Source organism: Rana temporaria, chromosome 6, assembly GCF_905171775.1.
Source record: "Rana temporaria chromosome 6, aRanTem1.1, whole genome shotgun sequence".
Classification (NCBI taxonomy): Eukaryota; Metazoa; Chordata; class Amphibia; order Anura; family Ranidae; genus Rana; species Rana temporaria.
Window position 1 is genome coordinate 183,665,474 of NC_053494.1, and position 24,277 is coordinate 183,689,750.

The following is a 24,277-nucleotide window of genomic DNA, read 5'->3' on the forward strand; positions in this document are numbered from 1 at the left end:
TGTTAATATGAAAAGGATCCCTGTGTGAAAAGGCTCTCTGTGAAGATCTCCAGCTCCTCCTGCCCCCTGCTATGCTAATAGGATAACATCATTGCTGAGGAAGGAGAGTCAGGACAGGAGACAGGCATGGCAGCATAACAGGAGGTGAGCGGCAACCGTGGTCTGTGTTGAGCCTGTCCGGACCTCGGTCACCGCTAACCTCCCGCTGTGCAGCTCGGTCAGGAACAGCTCATGAACCGGAATTAGTCCACGGCCTGGGGGTTGGAGCCAGCTCTTGTAAGGACATGCAGCCCGGCAGCCTCAGCCAAACGGTGTGCCCTATAGCCAGTCCAGGCCTGTTACTATATTAATGACATTTTTAAACAAAACCTTTTCATTTCAATATATACATCATTTTAGACCAAACATTATCACTGGGTCACCGTGCTTCACTAGGCAATGCAAGCAGATCAACGCTGATGGAAGGGGCTGGCAGGGTGTTGTACATAGCTTCCTGAAAACATCACAGCACCCTGCCTTAGTACTCCTCTCAAGAGCCATCAGCCTGATGAAAGCAGTGGAATTGTGCACGCACCGTATGGGTTAACTGCTCATTTTTGCCTAGGGGATTGGAGAATGGAGATATACTTACCTAATCCTCCGATCCTCTTAGCACAAGATCAGTCCTTTCAGCTCGTGCCCCCCATGAACTAGTGTGGTGAACTGTTCCTGATGTCATCATGCCCATAGACCTGCTTTGGACATGAAGACATCAGGAACAGTCCACCACTGCATTGTGGGGGAACGTTGTTTGCCGCTGGAGCTGTGGAACATGTAATGGCAACATATGTAGTTAAAGACTATGGGCCAGATTCAGAGAGATTGGCGTATCTTTAGAGCGGCGTAGTGCATCTGATATGCGCTACGCCGACGTAACAGAGAGGCTCGTACTGTATTCACAAAGCACTTGCTCCCTTTCTTGCGCCGGCGTAATGTAAAATGGCCGTCGTAAGCCCGCCTAATTCAAAGTAACAAGGCAGTGGGCGTGTTGTATTAAAATTAACCGTGACCCCATGTAAATGCATGGCCGAACAAACGGCGCATGCTCAGAATCACATCGCATATACTCCCTAAGATACGTCGGCTCAATGCTTTTGACGTGACGTAACCTAGGCACAGCCCCATTCACGTACGACTTACGCAAACGACGTAAAATCCGACGGCTGTTCCGACGTCCATACCCTAACATGACTTACCCCTGCTTTATGAGGGATAACTATACGCCGGACGTACGCCTTACGTAAACTGCGTAGCTTACTGCGACGGGCGCAAGTACGTTCGTGAATCGGCGTATCTAGGTCATTTACATATTCGACGCGTAAATCAACGGAAGCGCCCCTAGCGGCCAGCGTAAATATGCACCAAAGATACGATGGTGTAGGAGACTTACGTCGGTCGGATCAAGCCGAAATTCAGGCGTATCTAGTTTCAAGAATACGGCACAGAGATACGACGGCGCATCCTACAACTTACACGGCGTATCAACATATACGTCGGCGTAAGTTGTCTGTGAATCCGGCTCAATTATAGCACACAAAAGTGATCACACTAAAAGGCAGATTTACCTCCAACACACGCTGGACATCCAAAATGGTTATAAATCCTTTCTTATCCTTATCAAACGTGTGAAATCTTTTTTTATACCTAGAAGAAATGGCATATATTACTGGCATAAACACACAAACTAAAACAACTTCCAACACTGTACAGATATACAGATACAGTGGGTATTCCTGTGGTCTAGGCTATTTTCTGTGAGTTTTCAGATACTGCGTCTCTCTGCTACTAAACTAATTCCTACTTACACTGTCTTCCTTCGAGAGGTCGCAGCTTATTGCTATACTCCTATTCATGACATCTAGGAGGTAGAGTTAAATAACAATAAAAAAAATAAAAACTTTGCAGTTATAATGCTTTACTTGTATAAATATTCTTTAAGTATTTTTTGCTGCTTCTGCTCTCACCTCCTGCCCATGATTTATAGCCTAAAGATTATAATAATTTCTGTCTCTCAAAATGTGATTTGTATGGAGGACTTCAGCAACGCAAGTTCATTTATTTTCTTTAAAGTAGATGTCTACCAAAATTATTATTTGTCTTTTTGCTGTCACAATGTAGAGTATAAGATTTCCTATCTGTGCCCAGTCTTGCCACAAAGAGTTAATCCAGCTCTGAGCAATCCTCTTTTCTTTTTTCAGTGAGATAAATGGACTAACAGAGAAAAACATTGGTCCGTTCTTCCCCCTTGCTGTGAGTGACAGGTTATTTACATATCTCATGCACTAGCCTGGAGACAGGCATTATTTTTTAATTCGCACCCCCACTCCTTTTCTGAAGTCATGTGGTTACTTTTCTGGATTTTGACTGGATGTTAGTGATCATAGCAGAATTTAGTGTAAGGAATACACGGAAAAAATGCATGTAGACAAGGGAAGTGTAGAGATGGGCGGGGAGTCTACTGACATCACGACTCCACCCGCCGAGCTCCAAACAACAGACCAACCCACAGAATCTGCAGTTTTTCGGGTCTCATAACAGACAGAGGGGAGATATTTGACAGGTAAGGATACATGCAGGAGGCATCTATATCCTTATAGATCAGCACTCTGTAGTTTAGAAAGGATGAAAGGATGAAAGCAGGCAGTAGTTTAGAAAGGATGAAAGTGGGTTTACATCCACTTTAACATGTCCATATCAGGGAAGTACAGTGCTGGTCAGAGTGCCTCATTCTGATTGGATGCGATTTGCACCACCTTTGTATTATGATTGGTGGGCAGTAGTATTTATAAGGAGGTGGGACACAAATGACCATACCCCATGCTGGTTGTGGCACAAGACATTGCAAAATGCTGATTTTATGAATTTTAACTTTGTACTGCCCTATAATATATATATTAAAGTGGTTGTAAAGGCTGAAGGTTTTTTACCTTCACGATTCTCGATCCAGCGATGTGCATGGGAGTCTCGGCTGGCCCGGGTCTCTCTCACTTCATTGGTCACAGCTCTATGTGTCTTATGAATGTATAGAGCGAGGCTCGGGAGTGCACACGCACCAGTGCCCCTATAGCAAGTAGCTTGCTATTAGGGTCACTGAACAAGGGGGAGGAGCTACGATGGGAGACCCAAGTAGAGGAGGAACGGGGCTGCTCTGTGCAAAACCATTGCACAGAGCAGGTAAGTATAAAAAAAAAAAAAAAAAGATATATTTTTTTAAAGCTGAAGCTTTAAATATCACGTTAAAGAAGTGTTGTTATTTACAGGACAACTGAAGCAATCTTATGCAAGGTTTGTGACAGTGCTTTAAAGTAGTATAAAGGGAAGAGAGCCTGTGCAAGGACTGAACAGTCAGGGTGATAGTGACTCCTTAAAGGAGAAATAAGGGCAAAAGTTGTTTTTTTCCCCCATTTCGGATAAAGTAAAGAAGGGGTTATAACCCATCAGGTTTTTTTTGTCATCTGTGCTCCATTGAGGAGACTTCCCTCTAGTTCCTGTCCCATAGCCACAACAGGAAGGGAGAGGAAATCCCTCCAAAAAGTGAGCGACTCCCTGTTTGTCACCAGAACTAGTGTCCCCACTAGAAGATGTCCCCTCCATTACTGTTCTGGGGACAACCCAAAATTGAGGATCTTATTTCAGTTTTACTCTTGGTTATAACAGTAACTATGACAATTAGGGAAAGTGAATCTCCAAACAGGGGCACAGACAGTAATAAAAACCTGACAGCTGTTCTAACTGACCTCTACTCTATCCAAAACAAACAAAATAAAAAAGTTTTGCCTTTAATTATACTTTAAGCGCTGGCCGGCCTCAGTTATCCAGCAGGGATGTGGAAAGGTAACCCCTTCCTATCAAACCACCATTCCCAAATACTGCCCTCCTTTCCTTCTTTCCTCTCTCCTCCATTTCCCCACACCCTTGCCTTCTTTTTCCTTCTATCCCCGTATGTCCAGATTTTTTTTTGTTTTGTTTTTTTTACTGTTTTATGCCTTTGGTCCTCCAAGTCCTATAAAACTTGATTCAATTTCAGAAACTTGTAGTCCCATCAAGCAGGTTGGCCCATATTTCACGGCAATGTGTCTCAGGTTTTAGTTAATTACCGGTAATATTATTCTGATTAACTGACTGATCTGTCGTTTAGTAATTACAGAAATATTAATTAACTTTATGTGAGCTCATCCAATGCTTTGCCTGCAAGTCTGATAAAATGCTTTAGATTGGTTGGAGAATATTTATAAGACAGGGCTATGAGAAGCATCATATGCATTCCACAGATGTGCATTTTGAACTCCCTGTGAAACGGTTTCAACACAGCTACATCCTTCTAATGTACATTGATGTCGATTTAATCTGAAATATATTGACCAGGAGACTGCAAGAAGCAATTTTCACTAAAGCAAAGATTTGTATTACAAACAGACCGCCACACTGATAAGAATAAAATACGAAGCCACTGCTCCAGTACTGCCCCATCCTGCTCACCTGTCCACGTCCAAAGGAGACAGATTAATTTCTGATCGATCTGTGAGTTGTTCAGATCGAGCTTTGTATCCCATTTCATAGTAGAGAAACTTTTTTGCAGCTTCCAGTTCTTCCTGCATAGTGATAAAGAAATTCTAGATTGAGAATTCAACGTTTTTCGGCTATAACTCAGTTATTGTACATATAGCAGAAAGTACATTAGATAATAGATCACCATGTGATCTACCCAAGTGTTTATTATAAATCATTAAATGCATTTCTAAGTACAAATAGTAGAAGTGCCTAATTTGTCTTTCTATATGTGCCCTGTAAACCCTATAAAAAGCAGGACATGTTACACATTTTAATACCCTAAGGCCCCTTTTACACTTGAGGCTCGTACACAGGATAGGTTAAACCGATGAAATCGCTCTGATAGACCGTTTTCATCGGTCCAAACCGATCGTGTGTGGGCGCCATAGGTTATTTAACCTTTGGTTAAAAAAAAAGCAAACTTGCTTTAAAATTTAACCAATGGATTGGTAACCGATAGGTCAAAACCGATCGTTAGTATGCAAAACCATCGGTTAAAAATCCACGCATGCTCAGAATCAAGTCGACGCATGCTTGGAAGCATTGAACTTCGTTTTTTTCAGCACGTCATTGTGTTTTACGTCACCGCGTTCTGACACGATCGTTTTTTGAACCGATGGTGTGTAGGCGCGACGGACCATCAGTCAGCTTCATCGGTTAACCTAGGACAACGGTCCTTCAGACCGTTTTCATCGGATGGACTGATCGTGTGTACGAGGCTTTAAACGACTTTGTCCCATGATTTGTGATGGCAAAGTAGCATGACAAGTCGTTTCCCATGATTTCCAATGGCAACCATTGATATTACTACGACTTCAAGTCGTTCCGACTTCAAAATAGTCTCTGCACTACTTTGGTTGGATTTTGATGCCACTTACACAGGCATTCCCTGAAATCGTAGCCGCGAATGTGCTGCTTCTTCATTGTCCAATCAGCAAGCTGAGAACACAACATTGTATTACTGCGGTGCAAAAAGTGAGGTAACCAATACAGACGTTATATGGCAGTGGGGGTTTCACTAGGGCCAAAACAACTAATCGATTATGAAATTAATCGATTACAATTTTCATAATCGAATAATCTGGCAGTAGCATACTAGGGTTAAAAAAACTAAAATTAGCACTTTATAGTATAAAAAGAGCAAATAATCGCTACTGTAAATATTACTTTCACTGATCCACAGTAAAAAAAATGAACACCTTACAGTAGCGATAATTTGCTCTTTTTGTACTATAACCACTTCCCGACCGCTGCATGTAAATGTACGTCCACAGAATGGCACGTACAGGCATATGGGCGTTCATGTACGTCCTTGCCTTTCCGCGGGTGGGGGGTCCGATCGGGACCCCCCCTGCGACATGCGGCGGTCGGGTTCCCTCGGGGAGCGATCCGTGACGACGGCACGGCTATTCGTTTATAGTCGCTCCGTCGCGATCGCTCCCCGAGGCTGAAGCACGGGGAGAGCCGTATGTAAACACGGCTTCCCCGTGCTTCACTGTGGCGGCGTATCGATCGAGTCATCCCTTTTATAGGGAGACTCGGTCGATGACGTCATTCCTACAGCCACACCCCCCTACAGTTGTAAACACACACTAGGTGCACCCTAACTCCTACAGCGCCCCCTGTGGTTAACTCCCAAACTGCAACTGTCATTTTCACAATAAAGAATGCAATTTAAATGCATTTTTTGCTGTGAAAATGACAATGGTCCCAAAAATGTGTCAAAATTGTCCGAAGTGTCCGCCATAATGTCGCAGTCACAAAAAAAAATCGCTGATCGCCGCCATTAGTAGTAAAAAAATAAAAAAAAATAAAAATGCAATAAAACTATCCCCTATTTTGTAAACGCTATAAATTTTGCGCAAACCAACCGATAAATGATTATTGCGATTTTTTTTACCAAAAATAGGTAAAAGAATACGTATCGGCCTAAACTGAGGAATTTTTTTTTTTTATACATGTTTTTGGGGGATATTTATTATAGCAAAAAGTAAAAAATATTGAATTTTTTTCAAAATTGTCGCTCTATTTTTGTTTATAGCGCAAAAAATAAAAAACGCAGAGGTGATCAAATACCACCAAAAGAAAGCTCTATTTGTGGGGAAAAAAGGACGCCAATTTTGTTTGGGAGCCACGTCGCACGACCGCGCAATTGTCTGTTAAAGCGACGCAGTCCCGAACTGTAAAAACCCCTTGGGTCTTTAGGCAGCATTTTGGTCCGGGGCTTAAGTGGATAAAGGGCTAATTTTTTTTTTTTTTAACCCCATTATGTTTCTAAACGTCTTATGCCACGTACACACGACGTTTTTCAGGTTGTAAAAAAATATGTTTTTTTTTTATGTCATTAAAAACGATCGTGTGTGGGCTCCATGCTCGAACATGCTCTAATTTTTCACGTCGTTTTTTACATCGTAAAAAATGGTCGTGTGTGGGTTTAACAATGTGAAAAAAACGCGCATGTTCAGAGCCCGTACAATAGCGTTGACTCTCTTAGCGGCCACTAGGGCCTCCCCCGCTCGTCCGTGACTCCCGTGCGGGTGCCCAGCGGGCGTGATCGACGCCGGGCACACGCGATTGCTCGTTACAGAGCGAGGACCGGGAGCTGTGTGTGTAAACACACAGCTCCCGGTCCTGTCAGGGGGGAGAAATGCCTGACCGTCTGTTCATACAATGTATGAACAGCGATCAGTCATTTCCCCTAGTGAGGCCACCCCACCTACAGTTAGAACACACCCAGGTAACATACTTAACCCCTTCCCTGCCCCCTAGTGTTAACCCCTTCCCTGCCAGTGGCATTTTTATAGTAATCCAATGCATTTTTATAGCACTGATCGCTACAAAAATGCCAATGGTCCCAAAAATGTGTCAAAAGTGTCCGAAGTGTCCACCATAATGTCGCAGTACCGAAAAAAAAAAAATCGCTGATCACCGCCATTACTAGTAAAAAAAAATATTAATAAAAATGCCATAAAACTACCCCCTATTTTGTAGACGCTATAACTTTTGCGCAAATCCAATCAATAAACGTCTATTGCAATTTTCTTTAACGAAAAATATGTAGAAGAATACGTATCGGCCTAAATTGAGGAAAAAAAAAGTATTTTTTTTATACATTTTTGGGGGATATTTATTATGGTAAAAAGTAAAAAATATTCAAGTGGTTAATCTGCCCAACAACAAATTGGCCAAAAAAACCCATAAAAAAATGCAAATTGCAGCAAAATCACGTGTGCAAAAATCAAAACGCACAGCAAAACACACTGCAGAAACAGATCAAAAGCAAACTGCATAGGTGTGTACTGAGCCTTAGAGGCTGGCCACACGGATCAATTTTCAGACGAGAATATTTATACGAAAACTATTTGTACATTCACTGAATGATAGAATGTTGGTTGAAATCGTCACTTGCTTTTAACGTTATCAAATAATGTAATTTCTGAACAAAAACCACAAACACTGTCTGAAAATTCCTTTCACCAAGAAGTTTTCTATTATTTCTACTAATGATATCTGATGTTTACCAGATTGACCCTCTAATAGTATATACAGTATATCTCTTCTATCAGTTATTCTCAGTGGGGATTAGAGAACCGTAGAATTGCTTATTTATATTTACAACTGCATAGAGACGATTAAGAATAAATTGCCTTTTTTTTTTTTACTTTACATATTAACTAAATTGTACACCACACTTTTTTTTAAGGTAATTAACCGATTAATCAAAACAATAATAGGCTAACTAATTGATTATGAAAATAATCATTAGTTGCAGCCCTACTTGTCACTATGTAGGGGTTGACCCACCCTAGGTAAGGGTGGGTACAGACAGTTCGATAATTCCGACTTCATCGATCAATGGCTGCAGTCAATTCACTGCAACCGCTGATTGGTGTGTTTAGACAGCAGAGAGTTCCCACTGTTATAATACAATGTCGCAGCTGGGAGGATTCTTCCATCCATCTCACTTGTGTGGATGGGGGAATCCGTTTTTTTTTTACATTCAGCTCACCAGCTTGATGGAAAGAAACTAACCGTGTGTATCCATCTTAAGGCAGCTCAAACCTCCCCTTGGGATGGAAGAATGTGTCCATTCATCTTTAAGGCAGCTCAAACATCCCCTTGGGAAGGAAGAATATGTCCATTCATCTCTATATTTGGAGATGGTGCACTGAGCAGGTATCGCGTCTGTACTATGATTCCACTCAGATCAGTATTGCATAAAACAGTGTTAAAGCAAAGCTGTACTGAGGAACGAATGGAAGCGGATTGCTGACCTCCTCATCTTAAAACACTAGTTTTCTAGCTGCCGTGATAAACCTACAGCTTCCGTACTTTCCAGGTCATTGACTGTGCATATTAATGCTTATATTTAGAATTCCAATATTATTCTCTCATGATTGGCATGCTTTTTCTGGGCCAAGGACTCAGAAAGCACTACAGCCTTAAATCTTTTAATTTTATCCCCCTACATAACGTATTTTCACCGCCGCTTCCGGGTATGTCTTCTGCGGGACTGGGCGTTCCTAATTGATTGACAGGCTTCCGACCGTCGCATACTGCGCGTCACAAGTTGCCAAAAAGAAGCCGAACGTCGGTGCGCAGGCGCCGTATAGAGCCGCACCGACGTTCGGCTTCTTTCAGCAACTCGTGACGCGCTGTATGCGACGGTCGGAAGCCTGTCAATCAATTAGGAACGCCCAGTCCCGCAGAAGACATACCCGGAAGCGGCGGTGAAAATACGGTATGTACGGGGATAAAATAAAAAAAAAACAGCCGATTGTCATTATGACAACTCGGCTGAATGTAATGTTAAAAAATTTTTTTGGGGTGAACCCCCGCTTTAATAAACACCTTTGTAAGGAATTGGAACACTGATTTTAAACTAGATCTGCTTACCCAAGATCATTACTTGACCTCACAAATGCTCTTTTGGCTGAATGGGCACAACTTCCCAAACACACAAAGAAGCGAAGCTTTGGGGTGCAACATATGGCTAAGAGTTTTGTAAAGGAATGTCCAACAAGCTCATACAGGTGTGATGGTCAGGTACCTATAAATGTTTGGTTATTATTATTATACACAATTTATATAGCGCCAACAGTTTACGCATCGCTTTACAACACAATTACAGTACAGTTCAATACAAAAGGTACAGGAGGGCTCTGCTCGTAGAGCTTACATTCTAAAGGGAGGGGGTGGTGGTACAAAAGGCAATAGCTGCAGAGAATTTGATGGGGGAGGCTCTGGGTTAGTTGTTAGGTGGGTGTGGGATAGGCTTCCCTGAATAAATGAGTTTTCAGGGATCTCCTAAAGGTGGACAGAGTAGGGGCTGATCAAACCTACTGGGGCAGGGAGTTCCAGAGGATGGGAGAGGCTCTGGAGAAGTCCTGAAGGTGAGCATGGGAGGAGGTAACAAGGGAGCTAGAGAACAAGAGGAGATTGTTTGTGTGTGTGTGTGTGTATATATATATACACACACACACACACACACTATATTGCCAAAAGTATTGGCACACCTGCCTTTACATGCACATGAACTTTAATGGCATTCCAGTCTTAGTCTGTAGGGTTCATTATGGAGTTAGCCCACCCTTTGCAGCTATAACAGCTTCAACTCTTCTGGGAAGGCTGTCCACAAGGTTTAGGAATGTGTCTATGGGAATGTTTGACCATTCTACCAGAAGCGCACTTGTGAGGTCAGGCACTGATGTGGACTAGGACGCCTGCTCGGCTCGCAGTTGAAGCTCTAATTCACCCCAAAGGTGCTCTATCAGGTTGAGGGCAAACTTGCTCATCCATGTTATATTTCAAATACTTGAAATAACTTCCCAATCTCCAGCTATAAATTTCTATATCTACAGCGTATGATACATTAGTGTTACGATCAGTGGTAAGAATATTCCTTACACTTGTGGACATTGTGAAGAATTACCACCTTACAGAAAGCTAAAAAGACCTGAGAGGCAGACATTGCTCAAGGAACCCCTAGCAACCTCTGCAGGAAGCCTGGTGTACAGTGTTCCTGAAGAAACCGTTCTGGTTCAAACTGTTCGTTCCACTCAACTGAGTTTCCTTATGTTCTATAAAGATGTGGTGGGCAGTTGTTCACAAATGCTTGGCTATATAGTGTACAGTACATCAGACTCTAGCTGCCCGCATAATACAATCCTCCCAAATCACTGGAAACAGTTGTCTATTGCAATGATTTATGTTATTACAGCACATATTTTGATTTAGAACTGTGCTGTGCTTTGTACATAAATTATACATGTCTACTCAATACGCTTCTAGATTAAAAAGAAAAAACTGTTACTCGCTAAGTCAATTAAGAGCCAAAAGCACACAATCTGATTTCAGAAAAAGAAAGACCTAAATAAACATATGTCACAGGAGAGTTAAAAAGAAAGAAAATTATACAGATCTGCTGAACAATTTGTCATAATCACAGAGCTGATCTACTTTTTGCATGAGAAATGTGAGGGCGAATAGGGCAATACACACAGAGAGATGGAATACCAATTAATTCACTGCACCTATGCGGCCTTCAATATAAATGTCCTTATCTCCTATTAGATGGCTATCACTGTGCACTTTTCTTTATCTTACACATGACAAATGCGGCATGCGATCAGCAATCCAGTAATCCTGAAATTTGACAGTCAAGTCTCGTCTTGGGTGATCACTAAATTAAAGGGTGACTTAGCTAAGAATTAAATGTTTCTGAAAAAGAGAGTATAGGCACCTGCAGGGCGCCCATCAACATTACCAACTCATCACTTTAATTACTGACACATCTGAACTATACAGGTTCTCTGGCTGATTAGAGCTCAGCATTAGCCAAAAGACTATTTCTTTAATGTTTTGTACATAGTGGGAAAAGGGTTGAAACCTGTTTGACGGTTCTATTTGTGTTCCCATTGGGGAGATCCTTCCTCACTTCCTGTAGAGGTTACACCCTAAATGTCAATCTGTCAGTGGGTTAGAAATTAAAGTATAACCAAAGGCAAAACATTTTTTTAAAGTTTTGGATAGAATGGAGAGGGATTAGAACACCTGTCAGTTTTTATTGCTGTCTGTGCCCCCATTAGAGATATTCACACTATTTGTCCCGTTTATCATTACCGTTGAAGATAAAAGAAAGTCACAAATCTTGAGTTGTCCCCAGAAAAGTAACAGAGGGGAGATCCTTCCAATGGGAACACTAGTTCTGGCGAGCTGGGGGTCCCCAAGAAATTCCCTTAATGTGCAGGGATTTCCTCTCACTTATGTTTAGGTATGGGACAGAAAGTTAAAGGAAATCTCCACAATAGGACACAAGGGTTATAACCCTCCTCCCCTGCTCTATCCAAAATGGAAATCAAACCTTTGCCCATAGCTCTACTTTAAGCCTGATACATTAGGACCGAGATCCAGGTAATTTCAGTAGGATGCTCCCAGGGGGTGTAGAGATAATACTCTAATTTGCAGTCCATTCTGACACTGACAGCATGCAGGCTCACATCTTCCACCAGGATGGAGAGGACAAGTGTCTAGGAAACAAGAAATTAGGTGAAACCTCCTCTTTAGGGACAGAGGCAGCAAAAAAAATATCTCAAAACAGAAAAGGGAGTGCCACGCAAATGTTGAAGTCCAGATATAGTTTATTAATAGTTTCTCCACGGCAGCCAACGTTTTTCAGGGACTCTACAAGGGCTCCTTTATTAGAGCCTTAAAAATGATGGCTTGAAGGAGATCTGGACTTTGGAAAGTGTGGTTCTTGAGTAAATAGCTTTGCAGCTTCGATATACAATACCAAAGTGCAGCCTGCAATCATTCTTCCAAAATCTAAGGGCACACCTAATTAGGAAAGCATACCACTGCAAGGGACCCCGTACTCTCAAAGCCTTTTTAAACACAGGACATAAATTTTGTTTATCAGTCTGTTTAAAACTAAGAAAAAATTTACAGAATCAAACGACCACAGAATACAGTATGTAGGACAGCACCAGCAGCTAAAGGGAAAATTTGGCAAGAACCCTAAACATAGTTAAGTACAGTATTTTTTGGCGTATAACACTCACTTTTTCATCCTGCAAATTGGTTGCAAATAGTGTGTGTGTGTGTGTTATATGCCGATACTGCAATTTAGGCTGCCTCGAAGAGACCGTGGATACAAAACAGAGATACGACGGGGGAACTTTGAAATTACGCGGTGTATCCATAGATACGCCGGCGTAATTCGTTTGAGGATCTGGCCCCTAATTGTGTGTGCAGCCCACCCCCCCAGCCCCCCTAATACCTACCTTAACACAATCTTGATTCAGTGATGTGCAAAAGAGTAGCGTTCCTCCCTCCTCATTGGCTGAGAAAGCAGTGGGAGTCAATCCAGAGGCGATTCAGTTCGCATGTGCCGCGCTATATAAGTTTTTCATTCATTCAATCATAGCCAGTTAGCCAATGAGAAGAGAATGAGGCTGAGCTGCGCTCTGTGTTTGAATGGACACACAGAGCAATGGCTCGGAGGCGAGCCTGCTTGTGTGCCCCCATAGTAAGCTGCTTGCTATGGGAGCACTCAGGAGGGAGGGGCCAGGAGCACCAACAGGGGACCCCAGAAAAGGAGGATCGGGGCCGCTCTGTGTATAACCACTGCACAGATCACGCAAGTATGACATGTTTGTTATTTTTTTTAAGAAAAAAACCTGCCCTTAATATCACTTTCAAATGGCTACAATATCATTTTGCTTACAGGAATTTCTAGTTACAGTTATCTGGTTCTTTAGTTATATGAATTGAGCTTGGCATACAAATGAGCCATCTGACTTACCTGCATGACCGGCTTCTGCACTGAGGCTGTTGTGATTTGTGAATGGCTAGCAGGTATGAGGTTATAATAATTGCTAGCAAATTCTGGTGTACACAAAGGGCTTCCTACATTAACACAAATGGCCACAGAAAAAAAAAAGACAGTTGTACAAAAACAGAAAAAAAAAAAACAAGAAAAGGAACAATGTGTGCAGCAACTATGTAACCGATCCAAAATGAGAAAAAAAGTGAACTATGATCTCATCTATCAACACTAACTCTGGTTTTAAACAGACGTTTGTTCAATGCTCCAGTACATAATTAAGGGTATTTGATTGTAATACAGTTCTTTGTTTATATAAATTCCTCTTATTTTACATACTTAATTCGTCTTCAAGCCTCATTAAGTTGAGTAATTTGATCCCTAATTTGGATATTTAACATGACAGATAATAGTGCTCTAAGCACTGAGACTAATTCTTTGGGGTTTAAAGGCGCTTGTGCCCCTGCAGTGTCCCCCGTATCACTACAGCGGCATTAGCATTAGAATCCTTGTGGCAGTCTGAAGATTCTAGTAGTTGTCTGTGGATTCTGTATCATTATCAGGCACTAACGAGAGCAAGGGGGGATGTCATTAAGGAAACAGCATCAGCAGCCTCGTCAACATAATTTTAGGACAACACGGATTCTCAAGGACCAGCAAATGGGTCATACTTTGAAGATTTTCTTATTGGAACATTTCATTATTAATGAGCAAACTCTTAAGAATTTGCTCCACCAACGAACCAGTAAATCCAAACTGGCAATATATTCTACAAGTTGGATTATCGCACACTCTGGATAGCTAGCTAGAGATAAACTGGATAGGGGTCCTATGGACCATACAAATCTACTTCCAGGTTGCCCTCCTACCTGTGCATGCTTGCAAAGCTTGTGCATCCACCCACCCTTCCAAAATAAAAAGTCCCTAATATAAATCCCTATTACCTAAGGACCCTTGCAGAAGTTAGACATAATACATGTTTTGTAATGACAAAGAGAATGGTAATGGTTCTAAATGCTAGGTATTGAGTTAAAGTTTATGTCAATAAAATTTGAAAAGCCTTTTATCTATTTGGATGTGTAAATGTAGACATACTGAAGACAAAGACCAAATACTCAGGCCTTGGTTTACTAATTCCTGATTTTTTTGTGCATCAGGTCGCTGGCCAGTTAAAATTCTGTGGTTGCTTATAACAAATATAGTCAGTGAAGGGCCAAAGGGCTTCTGTGCGAGACCAATTATTGGACCCATTTAAGTAAAAACACCTATTCACTGCATATTGATTGGCAACTAGATAGAAGTAAGCTCCAAATGACAGCACTCATCTGATCCACATCAAAGAGAAATTGACCCCCATGTCCCAAGATAGGAGTTATGCAAAATGACCACATGTCCACCCACACCCTAGCTCTCACCCCACTCCTTACTCCCGAAGACCCCCTCTCCCCTTCTCAAAGCATGCCCCTCCCCGTGGTCTGAGGTTCCGTCAGCATACTAGTGTGGGTCAGCAGTCTACAGCCTGCCAGCACATTCCTCATGAATGCCTTTCCGATGGCAGATCATATTGGATACCTTATCCTCTCCAGACTGACAACAGTGGTGAGATGAATGTCGGCACAATTTACACGCGTGTGTACTGTCACTGCATACTATTGCATAGCCTTTTACCCAGCCAAGGAAGATTGTCTTGTACTTAAGTGGACATTTCTATGCAGATCAGAAAGCTGTCATCTATCGAGGCATTGTATGTGTATGTGCTATATACAGCTTGGAGCGGGGTTGGAGCACAGCATCTACCTAGTATACTCTGATGTCATTATAGATTTGCTGGGTGTGGCTTGTATACCATCATGACATGCTGTCAATTACTAGTACCTACATGTGTCTTTACCAATAAAGGAAGTATGTATGATTGCGGGCAGCTGCAGTACCATCATTCATGGACATCCATGTAGCCTTGTAAGAAAGTCACTTTATGGCTAGGAGGAAGGGCCGATTATGGCATATTCCTACAATATCTGGCCTCGTCACAGGCTGTCATCTTGCTGGATTTGCAAACTCATTACATATGGGACGCTGGTGCAGGACATTTAGCTTAAATGCTAGATCAATGGCTGATATCCTCATTCATAGAGCCTGCTGTTTCTGATAAGCACCACAACCTGGCTGTAAGGCCAATCAGCTGCTAGATACTGTTGTGGTATATTAGCCTTTGTGCATGGCAGACTGGACACAGCAGGCTTGTTAGGCGCTGTATTGCAAAACGGGACACATTTTGTGGGGCAGGCTCACTTTATGTATAGTGAGGCCACTTGAGGAGTATCAGCATTCACCATAGCCAATGCATGTTCACTATGTGCTATTATTTTGCTTGTTTCGAGAGGTGGTCCATTATGATTTATGAGAAAATGATCTCCTTGGAATGCACCGTTGTCTACAATGAAGTCAATCAGCTGCTTTTAGCTATCAGCATAGTAGGCAGCATCCAGTAGATGTTGCAGGAGCAATTAAAGGTGAATAAGCTGAATTACCGGTATATACAACATTTACATTGCCCGTTAGGCATATTCATTATTACTACCTCAGGCTGTGCTTTAGGCTGCTGAGCCATACACATTAGGGATCCATTCAGGACCTGATCAATTAGATCTAGAGGGGGGAGCAGGGGTTTATTTTGGAGGGGGAGAAGGGGTCTTCGGGAATAGGGAGCGTGGTGGGCTGTTTTTTTTCAGGATTGTGCTATATACTCTGTTGTGTGTTGTAGGTATGGTTTTTGGAAGCACTTCCCCTTATTTTTGGTATAGGCACCACTCACATACCATTACCAGGATCTGACATATTTGTGTGGGTTTTTAGACATCCAACTATATCCCCTAACTGTATCACCAGAAGTATGTGGACACCTCTCCAAATTACTGAGTTCAGGTGATGGTTACTGTTCATACTACATACAAAGACACTTTAGACAATTGTGTGCTTTGAACCTTGTGGCAACATTTTGGGGAAGGCCCTTTTTTGTTCCAGCATGTCTGTGCCCCTGTGGATTGATGAGTTTGATGTGAAGGATCTCCAGTTGCCTGCACATTGTGTCCTGATCTCAATCCTACTGAATACCATTGGAATTGAGAGAAAAGCTTGGGCCTGGTAAAACAAAACTAAAAAAAACACTCTGGTGCTGTGGCTGTACCCTGTGGGCTCTAAACCCAAGAACTGAATGAACACATGACCACTGACCACTCGGGTCAGCTCTGAGAAGAGAGAAGTGACTGCCAGTCACCATTTTCTGCTCTGCCCTGCAGCATTCACTGAAGTGCTGGGCTGGAGAGGGGGTGGGTGCAGCTAGCTTTGGCTCTCAGCCAAGCATTAGTAGCTGCAGCTAGCTGTCAGACAGATGGATAGATCCTGACAATATGGTCAGGATCCTTTAAGAGCCTGCAGCAGCTCTGTAACGTCAGTTGACAGCAACCTTGTTGTTAGCTAGCTCTGGGTCACAGGAGAGCACAAATACACGCCTGTGACCCACAAGAAAAAAGAGCCAGGCCTTCTCATCCAACACCAGTACCAAGCCTCACAAATGCTTGTTTGACTCAATGAGCACAAACTCCCACAGACACACTTCCAACATTCTTGAAAAGCCTTCCTAGAAGAGTGGATGCTGTTATAGCCACAAAGAAGGTGAGGGGTAACTCCATATTAAAGCCCATGGTTTTGTAATAAATATTCAAACAAACTCATACCGGTGTGATGGTCAGGTATCTATAAGGATGCATTCACACATAACCATGGGCGGAATAGCCAAGATTCTGCCCCGTGTTTTTAAATGGCTACAAAACGCCAAATGAGATTGCAATGCCATTACTTCTAATGGCACCCCAATCGCAGCACAATTGTTATACAGTAAATCTCGCTGCAATCGTGGAAAATCGCAATGCTGTCGCCCAAAAGAAGTTCATGTTCCTTTTTGAGTGACATAAGTTGTAGGTTGTGATTGCAGCGTGATTTACCACGTGACAATCGCTGCAAAATCGTGGCTCAATTGGGGTGCCATTAGATGTAACGGCATCGCAATATCATTCCACGTTTTGTAGCCATTTGAAACTGTGGGGCGAAATTACCGCAATCATGTGTAAATACAGCATAAACGTTTGGTCTTATAGAATATGTATTTTCCTAAAAATGCAGTTCCACTTAACGGAGTATCCCAGTGTTCTAATATTCTCAGTGGTGAAGATTCATTAAGTACAACCTCAATAACTCAAAAAGAAATAATTCACCCTTAACCTAACTTACATCTTTTTGAAACACTGTGAGCAGAGACGCTGTATTGCAGTAGGAGGCTACAGTCCCAGTTAGAGAATTTTGGAAATCCAGACTCAGTTTGACAAAGGAGATATTATACACATCACCTTTCATTACATATTACATTGATATACTTTTCCTTCTGCTTTATTAATGATAGCTTTTCATACCTTCTTCCTTTGTTCCTTCCAGTTCAGTTCTTTTGCCATAATGTCCACAATACGTGGCAGAGCTTCTTCTGCAGCCTGGACGTTAAGGAAAGCCAAGCGCGTACGGCGAGAGATGACATCAATGGCGGTGCAGGCGTACTCCTTTAATGCGTATTTCACCTGTGACAAAAACCCCAATATATGAGATTGGCAGATGGCTCATGATTTTTTTTTTCAAAAATTAGTTTTCAGTCATATGGCATGTCATATAGCCCAATCTATGTAGAACTATTCTTCTACCACTCTTCTCAATTCTACTGCCGCGTACACACCATCGTTTTTTGGCATTGAAAAAAAACGACGTTTTTCATCATGAAAAAAACCCAAAGTTTTTCCAACTTCATCATTAAAAACGACGTTGCCCACACACCATCGTTTTTAAAAAATGATGAAAAAAGTGCGGTGACGTACAACACGTACAACGGCACTTTAAAGGGGAAGTTCCATTCACCTTTGGGCTGCTTTAGCTGATTCCGTGTTAGTAAAAGACGATTCACGCTTTTCTGTCTGTTACAGCGTGATGAATGTGCTTTACCTGATCGAGCGCTCCCGTCTCATAACTTGCTTCTGAGAATGCGCGGGTTTAAAACGTTGTTTTAGCCCTCACACGATCATTTTTAACAACATGAAAAATGACATTTTAAAAAACGACGTGAAAAAATGCAGCATTAGAATTTTTTTTTTACGTTTTTCAGAAGCCGAAAAACGATGTGAAGCCCACACACGATCATTTTAAATGACGTTTTTAAAAACGTCGTTTTTTTTCATGCCGAAAAATCATTGTGTGTACGTGGCATTAGAGTATCGGTGCGGAGCTGTGGTGGCTCAACGCGATTGGCACTGCGCTGACAAGCCATTCACCTCTGCAGCTAGGGGTTCGGATCCCAGTCTCAGCTACATGTGAATTGAGCAAGGTAGATTTGCGCTTCTCCTTAATGGTATCAGATATTAAAAAATAAATGAAAAAACGTGTTGACAAATAAATGGGTGAGTGTTAAACAAAAATTATAGTTCTAATTGGGATACCATAGGATTCCAATAGAAAAAAATAAGTGAAAGTTTGAGATGAAAAAAAGTTTTCAATTAGGTGCTGCAATAGTGAAATTCGCTGGAATATTCAGCAAGCTAAGGATATATAAATAAAGTAATAATGCGCAACCCACAAACATATAAGTGCAGAAAAAAAGGTTTTTTTTTCTCCCCTTTTTTTCTGCACTTATATGTTTGTGGGTTGCGCATTATTACTTTATTTATATACATGTGAATTGAGTTTGGTGGTCTCAGCCCGGCTCCCGGTGGGTGTGCTATGCGAGATAAGCCTGCGCTTAGTACGCCCACCCCCCTCCCACAAAAACCACCACACTTACACGCACTTGAAATTGGGTTAACATGCACGCACTTTAACCATGCGGTCTCTAAAAAGAGAGGCAAAGGACTAACGGGGCTGATTGAGCGGGCTAGATCCTCTCACTCCCTTATAGGTAGTCCCTCTGCCCCGTTGGGCTTCAAAGCGGAGCATGTAGGGTGGGCTGTGTGGGAGGTCCCCCTCACACACCCACCATTGCCACCCGGGGCATGGAGAAAGGTGGCGGATTGCCTCTGGGGGAGGCCTGCCTACTCCCAACTCCTGCAGTCCGGCTCCTCTCTCGAGTACATGCACAAAATACACTTAAAAAAAAAAATCAGAGTATCGATGCCCCCTATCTAGGTGGTGACTGCTATGTCTTTCAGATGTACTTCCCACCTATTCCATTGGCTTATGGGTCCAACATACAATGCTTTCTCACAGATAGCTGACACACTGCATTCTGGGAACGTCAAGCAACATCTAAACACCCCACAATGGCCATTGCTCTCTAGAGATGCAGAGGCACTTCTGGGCTGTGGTTTCATTTAACACGGATTCTCTAGTGATAGGTAGTATAAGAAGTATATTGTTCTAGAGTGATGGCTGTTGGACCCTAGAGGATGCTTGTAGATTTAATTTGAGTGCAGGCAGTATTCATTCACCATGTGTATGTACTTCTCCAATACTCCTAGTTCCACAAAAGTCACATAAGCCTAAAGAGTGCAGTGTTTTACATTTCTGTGCATTATGTTTTAATATTGAACAGCGGTTTAGCAGTTCGCCTTAGTTTGAGTTAGGAAACCATTTGCACAAAGTTTGCATGTTCTCACTGTGCTTGTGTGGGTTTTCATTGGGTACCCTGGTTTCTCCCCATACTTTAAAAGACATGCTGGTAGGTCAATTGGCTCCAGTTCAAAATTGCTACAAGTATGAACATTCTACTCTCCCTGCCCAAAATGGCATCCTCACCATCTGCCCCAACAACAAATAAAACTCCCCAGGGAGTAAAATGTAAATTAATATTTGGAAATAATTTATAAAGGCCCCCTTAACACAACTGCTTTAGTGCAATAAATTAATCTGCATTAACCTCTTGCCACCCATGTAACGCATATATGCACTGGCAGAGTGGGCTTTTATGGCCACATGTCGCACATAGGCATCTATGGGCAGCATAGGTTTCTGATCTCTGAGCACACTGAGCTCAAAGACAGTTCTTGGTCAGTATTAAGGCTGGGTTCACACTACTACACTACTTTCATCCTACTTTGCTCTGCTACATTGGTCCTACATTTATCCTACATTGGTCCTACATCCATCCTACTTTCATGAACAGGATACTACTTTGGTCCGACTTCAATGATATTCAATGGGCCTGAAGTAGGATCAATGTAGGACCAAAAGTAGTACAGGGAGCATTTTCAAAGTTGGACCGACTTGTGTAGGACGCTACAAGACGCTCTCATACTGAAACATTGAACACAGAGCAAAGTAGGATGAAAGTAGTGTAGTAGTGTGAACCCAGCCTTATGGTCAGGAACGGACAGGACCAGCTCCCTATCATCTGTGGTCACATGATTAGGCAGCTCTTCTGCCCCTGGGTGTAATAGCCCAGTTAAAGGGAAGTTGGGTGGGAAAGGGTTAAGGCAGCTCATTTATTTTGAAAGAACTGCAGATGTACTTTAAGACTCTATACTGTACAGTGCATCAAGAAAGTATTCACAGTGCTTCACTTTTTCCACATTATGTTACAACCTTATTCCATAATGGATTATATTCATTATTTTGCTCAAAATTCTACAAACAATACTCCATAATGACAACGTGAAATAATTTTGTTTGAAATCTTTGCAAATTTATTAAAAATGTAAGAAATGAAAGAAAAACAAAAACACCACATGTACATGAGTATTCACAGCCTTTGCTATGAAATTTAAAATTGGGCTCAGGTGCATTCTGTTTTCACTGATCATCCTTGAGATGTTTCTACAACTTGACTGGGGTCCACCTGTGGTAAATTCAGTCGATTGGACATGATTTGGAAAGGCACACACCTTTCCAAATCATCCAATAAAGGCGCCACAGGTAACAGAGCACAAACCAAGCCATGAAGTGCAAGGAATTGTCTGTAGACCTCGGAGACAGGATTGTATCAAGACACAGATCTGGGGAAGGTTACAGAAAAGATTCTACAGCACTGAAGGTCCCAATAAGCAAAGGGGCCTCCGTCATCCGTAAATGGAAGAAGTTTGGAACCGCCAGGACTCTTCATAGAGCGGGCCGCCTGGCCAAACTGAATGAAAGGGGGAGAGGGTCCTTAGTCAGGGAGGTGACCAAGAACCCGATAGTCACTTTGACAGAGCTTCAGTGTTTTTCTGTGGAGAGAAGAGAACCATCCAGAAGAACAACAATCTTTTCAGCACTCCACCAATTAGACCTGTATGGTACAATGGCAATATGGTAGCCACTCACCAGTAAAAGGCACATGGCAGCCCGCCTGGAGTTTGCCAAAAGGCACCTGAAGGACTCTCGGACCATGAGAAACAACATTTTCTGGTCTGATGAAAAAACAAAGGTTTGGCCTGAATAGCAAGCGTCATGTCTAGAGGAAACCAGGCACCGCACATCACCTGGCCAATACCATCCCTACAGTGAAGCATGGTGGTGGCAGCATCATGCTGTGAAAATGTTATTCAGCGGCAGGAACTGGGAGACTAGTCAGAATCGAGGGAAAGATGAATGCAGAGACATCCTTTATGAAAAACTGTTCCACAGAGCTCTGGACCTTAGAATGGGGCGACGGTTCATCTTCCAACAGGACAACGACCCTAAGCACACAGCCAAGATAACAAAGGAGTGGCTACGGCATTGGCTGTGCACCGACGTTCCCCATCCAACCTGATGGAGCTGAGAGGTGCTGCAAAGAAGAATGGGAGAAAATGCCCAAAAATAGGTGTGTCAAGCTTGTAGCATCATATTCAAAAAGGCTGCAACATAACAAAATGTTGAAAAACTTTCCGGATGCTCTGTATATTACAAATGCCCAGCATTTGGTGTGCTGCAGTGTGGGTGTGTTGTCTACTACTCTGTACCGCTGTGTACGATAACGCACAGTATAACCCTCATTATCAGAATGCACCAATCGAAGAGGTGCTAAAGTCTTTGTTGAAAATGATCTTGTGTTATTGATTTCTGTGGTATTCTGTATGTAAAAATACATTTACAAAAATTATTGTGCAAGTTCCAAAAAAGTAACTAGCTACTGGCTGCTAACAGCAAGTTTCTGTGAGGTGCCCATCAAGGTTAGCAGGAAAAAGAGCTATTTGAGGTTGTGATATTAAAAAGGGGATTTTTAATACAGCTTACCTGTAAAATCCTTTTCTTGGAGTACATCACGGGACACAGAGCGGCATATTCATTACTATGTGGGTTATATGGAGTACCTTCAGGTGATGGACACTGGCAATCTCAAACAGGAAGTCCCCTCCCTATATAACCCCCTCCCATAGGAGGAGTCCCTCAGTTTTGTAGCAAGCAGTATGCCACCCAAAATGTTCCCCATAAGAGGGGTGGGAGCTCTGTGTCCCGTGATGTACTCCAAGAAAAGGATTTTACAGGTAAGCTGTATTAAAAATCCCCTTTTCTTTTCCGTACATCACGGGACACAGAGCGGCATATTCATTACTATGTGGGATGTCCGAAAGCAATGCTTCCAATGAGGGGAGGGAGACATCTCAGCCAGGAGATTTAATTCAGAAAGTATTCTTTAAATCATAAAAAATCCAAATTAAATCCAACAAAAAATAATTATTCTGATTAATTTAATTAATTCATTAATCAATCAAGGGTGCCCCGAGTCTAGAGGATCTCAAATCGCAGCCTGCAGCACTGCCTGTCCAAAGGCTGCATCGGCCCTTCGTCTCACGTCCAATTGGTAAAATTTTGTGAACGTGTGGACCGACGACCAGGTTGCCGCCTTGCAAACCTGAGCCATAGAGATCTGGTGGTGTGCTGCCCAGGAGGCGCTCATGGCCCTAGTAGAATGGGCCTTAACTGATAAAGGAGGGGGCAACCCTTTCAAGCCATAGGCCTGACCGATTACTTGCTTAATCCATCTAGAGATGGTAGCTTTAGCTGCTGCCTGACCTCTCTTAGGCCCTTCCGGCAGAATGAACAATGTATCTGTTTCTCGAACCTCTTCTGTAGCTTTGAGATAGGCCTTCATGGCTCTGACAACATCCAAGGTGTGCAGTAACCCTTCCTTTCTAGAAGAGGGTTTTGGAAAAAAGGATGGTAGGACCAAATCCTGGTTCAAGTGAAAACTGGACACCACCTTGGGCAGAAAAGACGGATGTGGACGGAGAACCACCCTATCTTTATGTAGAATGAGGTAAGGTTCTCTACAAGACAAGGCTGCCAGCTCTGAAACTCTTCTAGCGGAAGCCATAGCGACCAAAAATACCAACTTCCGAGTCAGTAAAACTAACGGAACCTCTGCCAGAGGCTCAAATGGCTGTTTTTGCAGTGCTGACAACACAAGGTTCAAATCCCACGGACAAACCGGAGACTTGATGGGGGGATTAATGCGTAAGACCCCCTGTAAAAAGGTTTTAACCAAAGAGTGCGTGGCTAACGGCCTCTGAAACCATACAGATAAGGTAGAAATCTGTCCTTTAATAGTACTTAAGGCCAAACCTTTATCTACTCCTATCTGGAGGAAACGCAATACCCTGTCAATGGTGTATTTGCGTGGAAGCCATCTCTGGGACTCACACCAGCTTACGTAGGCCCTCCAGACCCTGTAATAAATTACTCTGGAGACTGGTTTTCTAGCCTTAATCAGAGTAGAAATAACTTGGCTAGATAGGCCCCTACCCCGGAGGATCAGGGATTCAGCCGCCAGGCCGTCAAATTTAGATGCCGTAAGGCAGGGTGGAGTATCGGGCCTTGAGAGAGTAGGTCTGGCCGAAGTGGAAGGGTCCATGGTTCGCCCACTGACATTCTCAC

General features: G+C 42.6%; 1 protein-coding gene across 4 annotated transcripts in view; it reads right to left on the bottom strand.

Annotated features, from left to right (window-relative positions):
- GPD2 (glycerol-3-phosphate dehydrogenase 2) overlaps positions 1–24,277 on the bottom strand; it is a 294,667-nt gene that overhangs the window by 99,251 nt on the left and 171,139 nt on the right. For all 4 annotated transcript variants that reach the window (XM_040357935.1, XM_040357937.1, XM_040357936.1 and 1 more), the window contains exons 13-15: positions 17,884–18,042; positions 4,519–4,631; positions 1,605–1,683 (exon numbers count right to left, since the gene is read on the bottom strand). In XM_040357935.1, the coding sequence (XP_040213869.1) occupies positions 1,605–1,683; positions 4,519–4,631; positions 17,884–18,042 (351 nt within the window). The remainder of the gene's footprint in view (positions 1–1,604; positions 1,684–4,518; positions 4,632–17,883; positions 18,043–24,277) is intronic.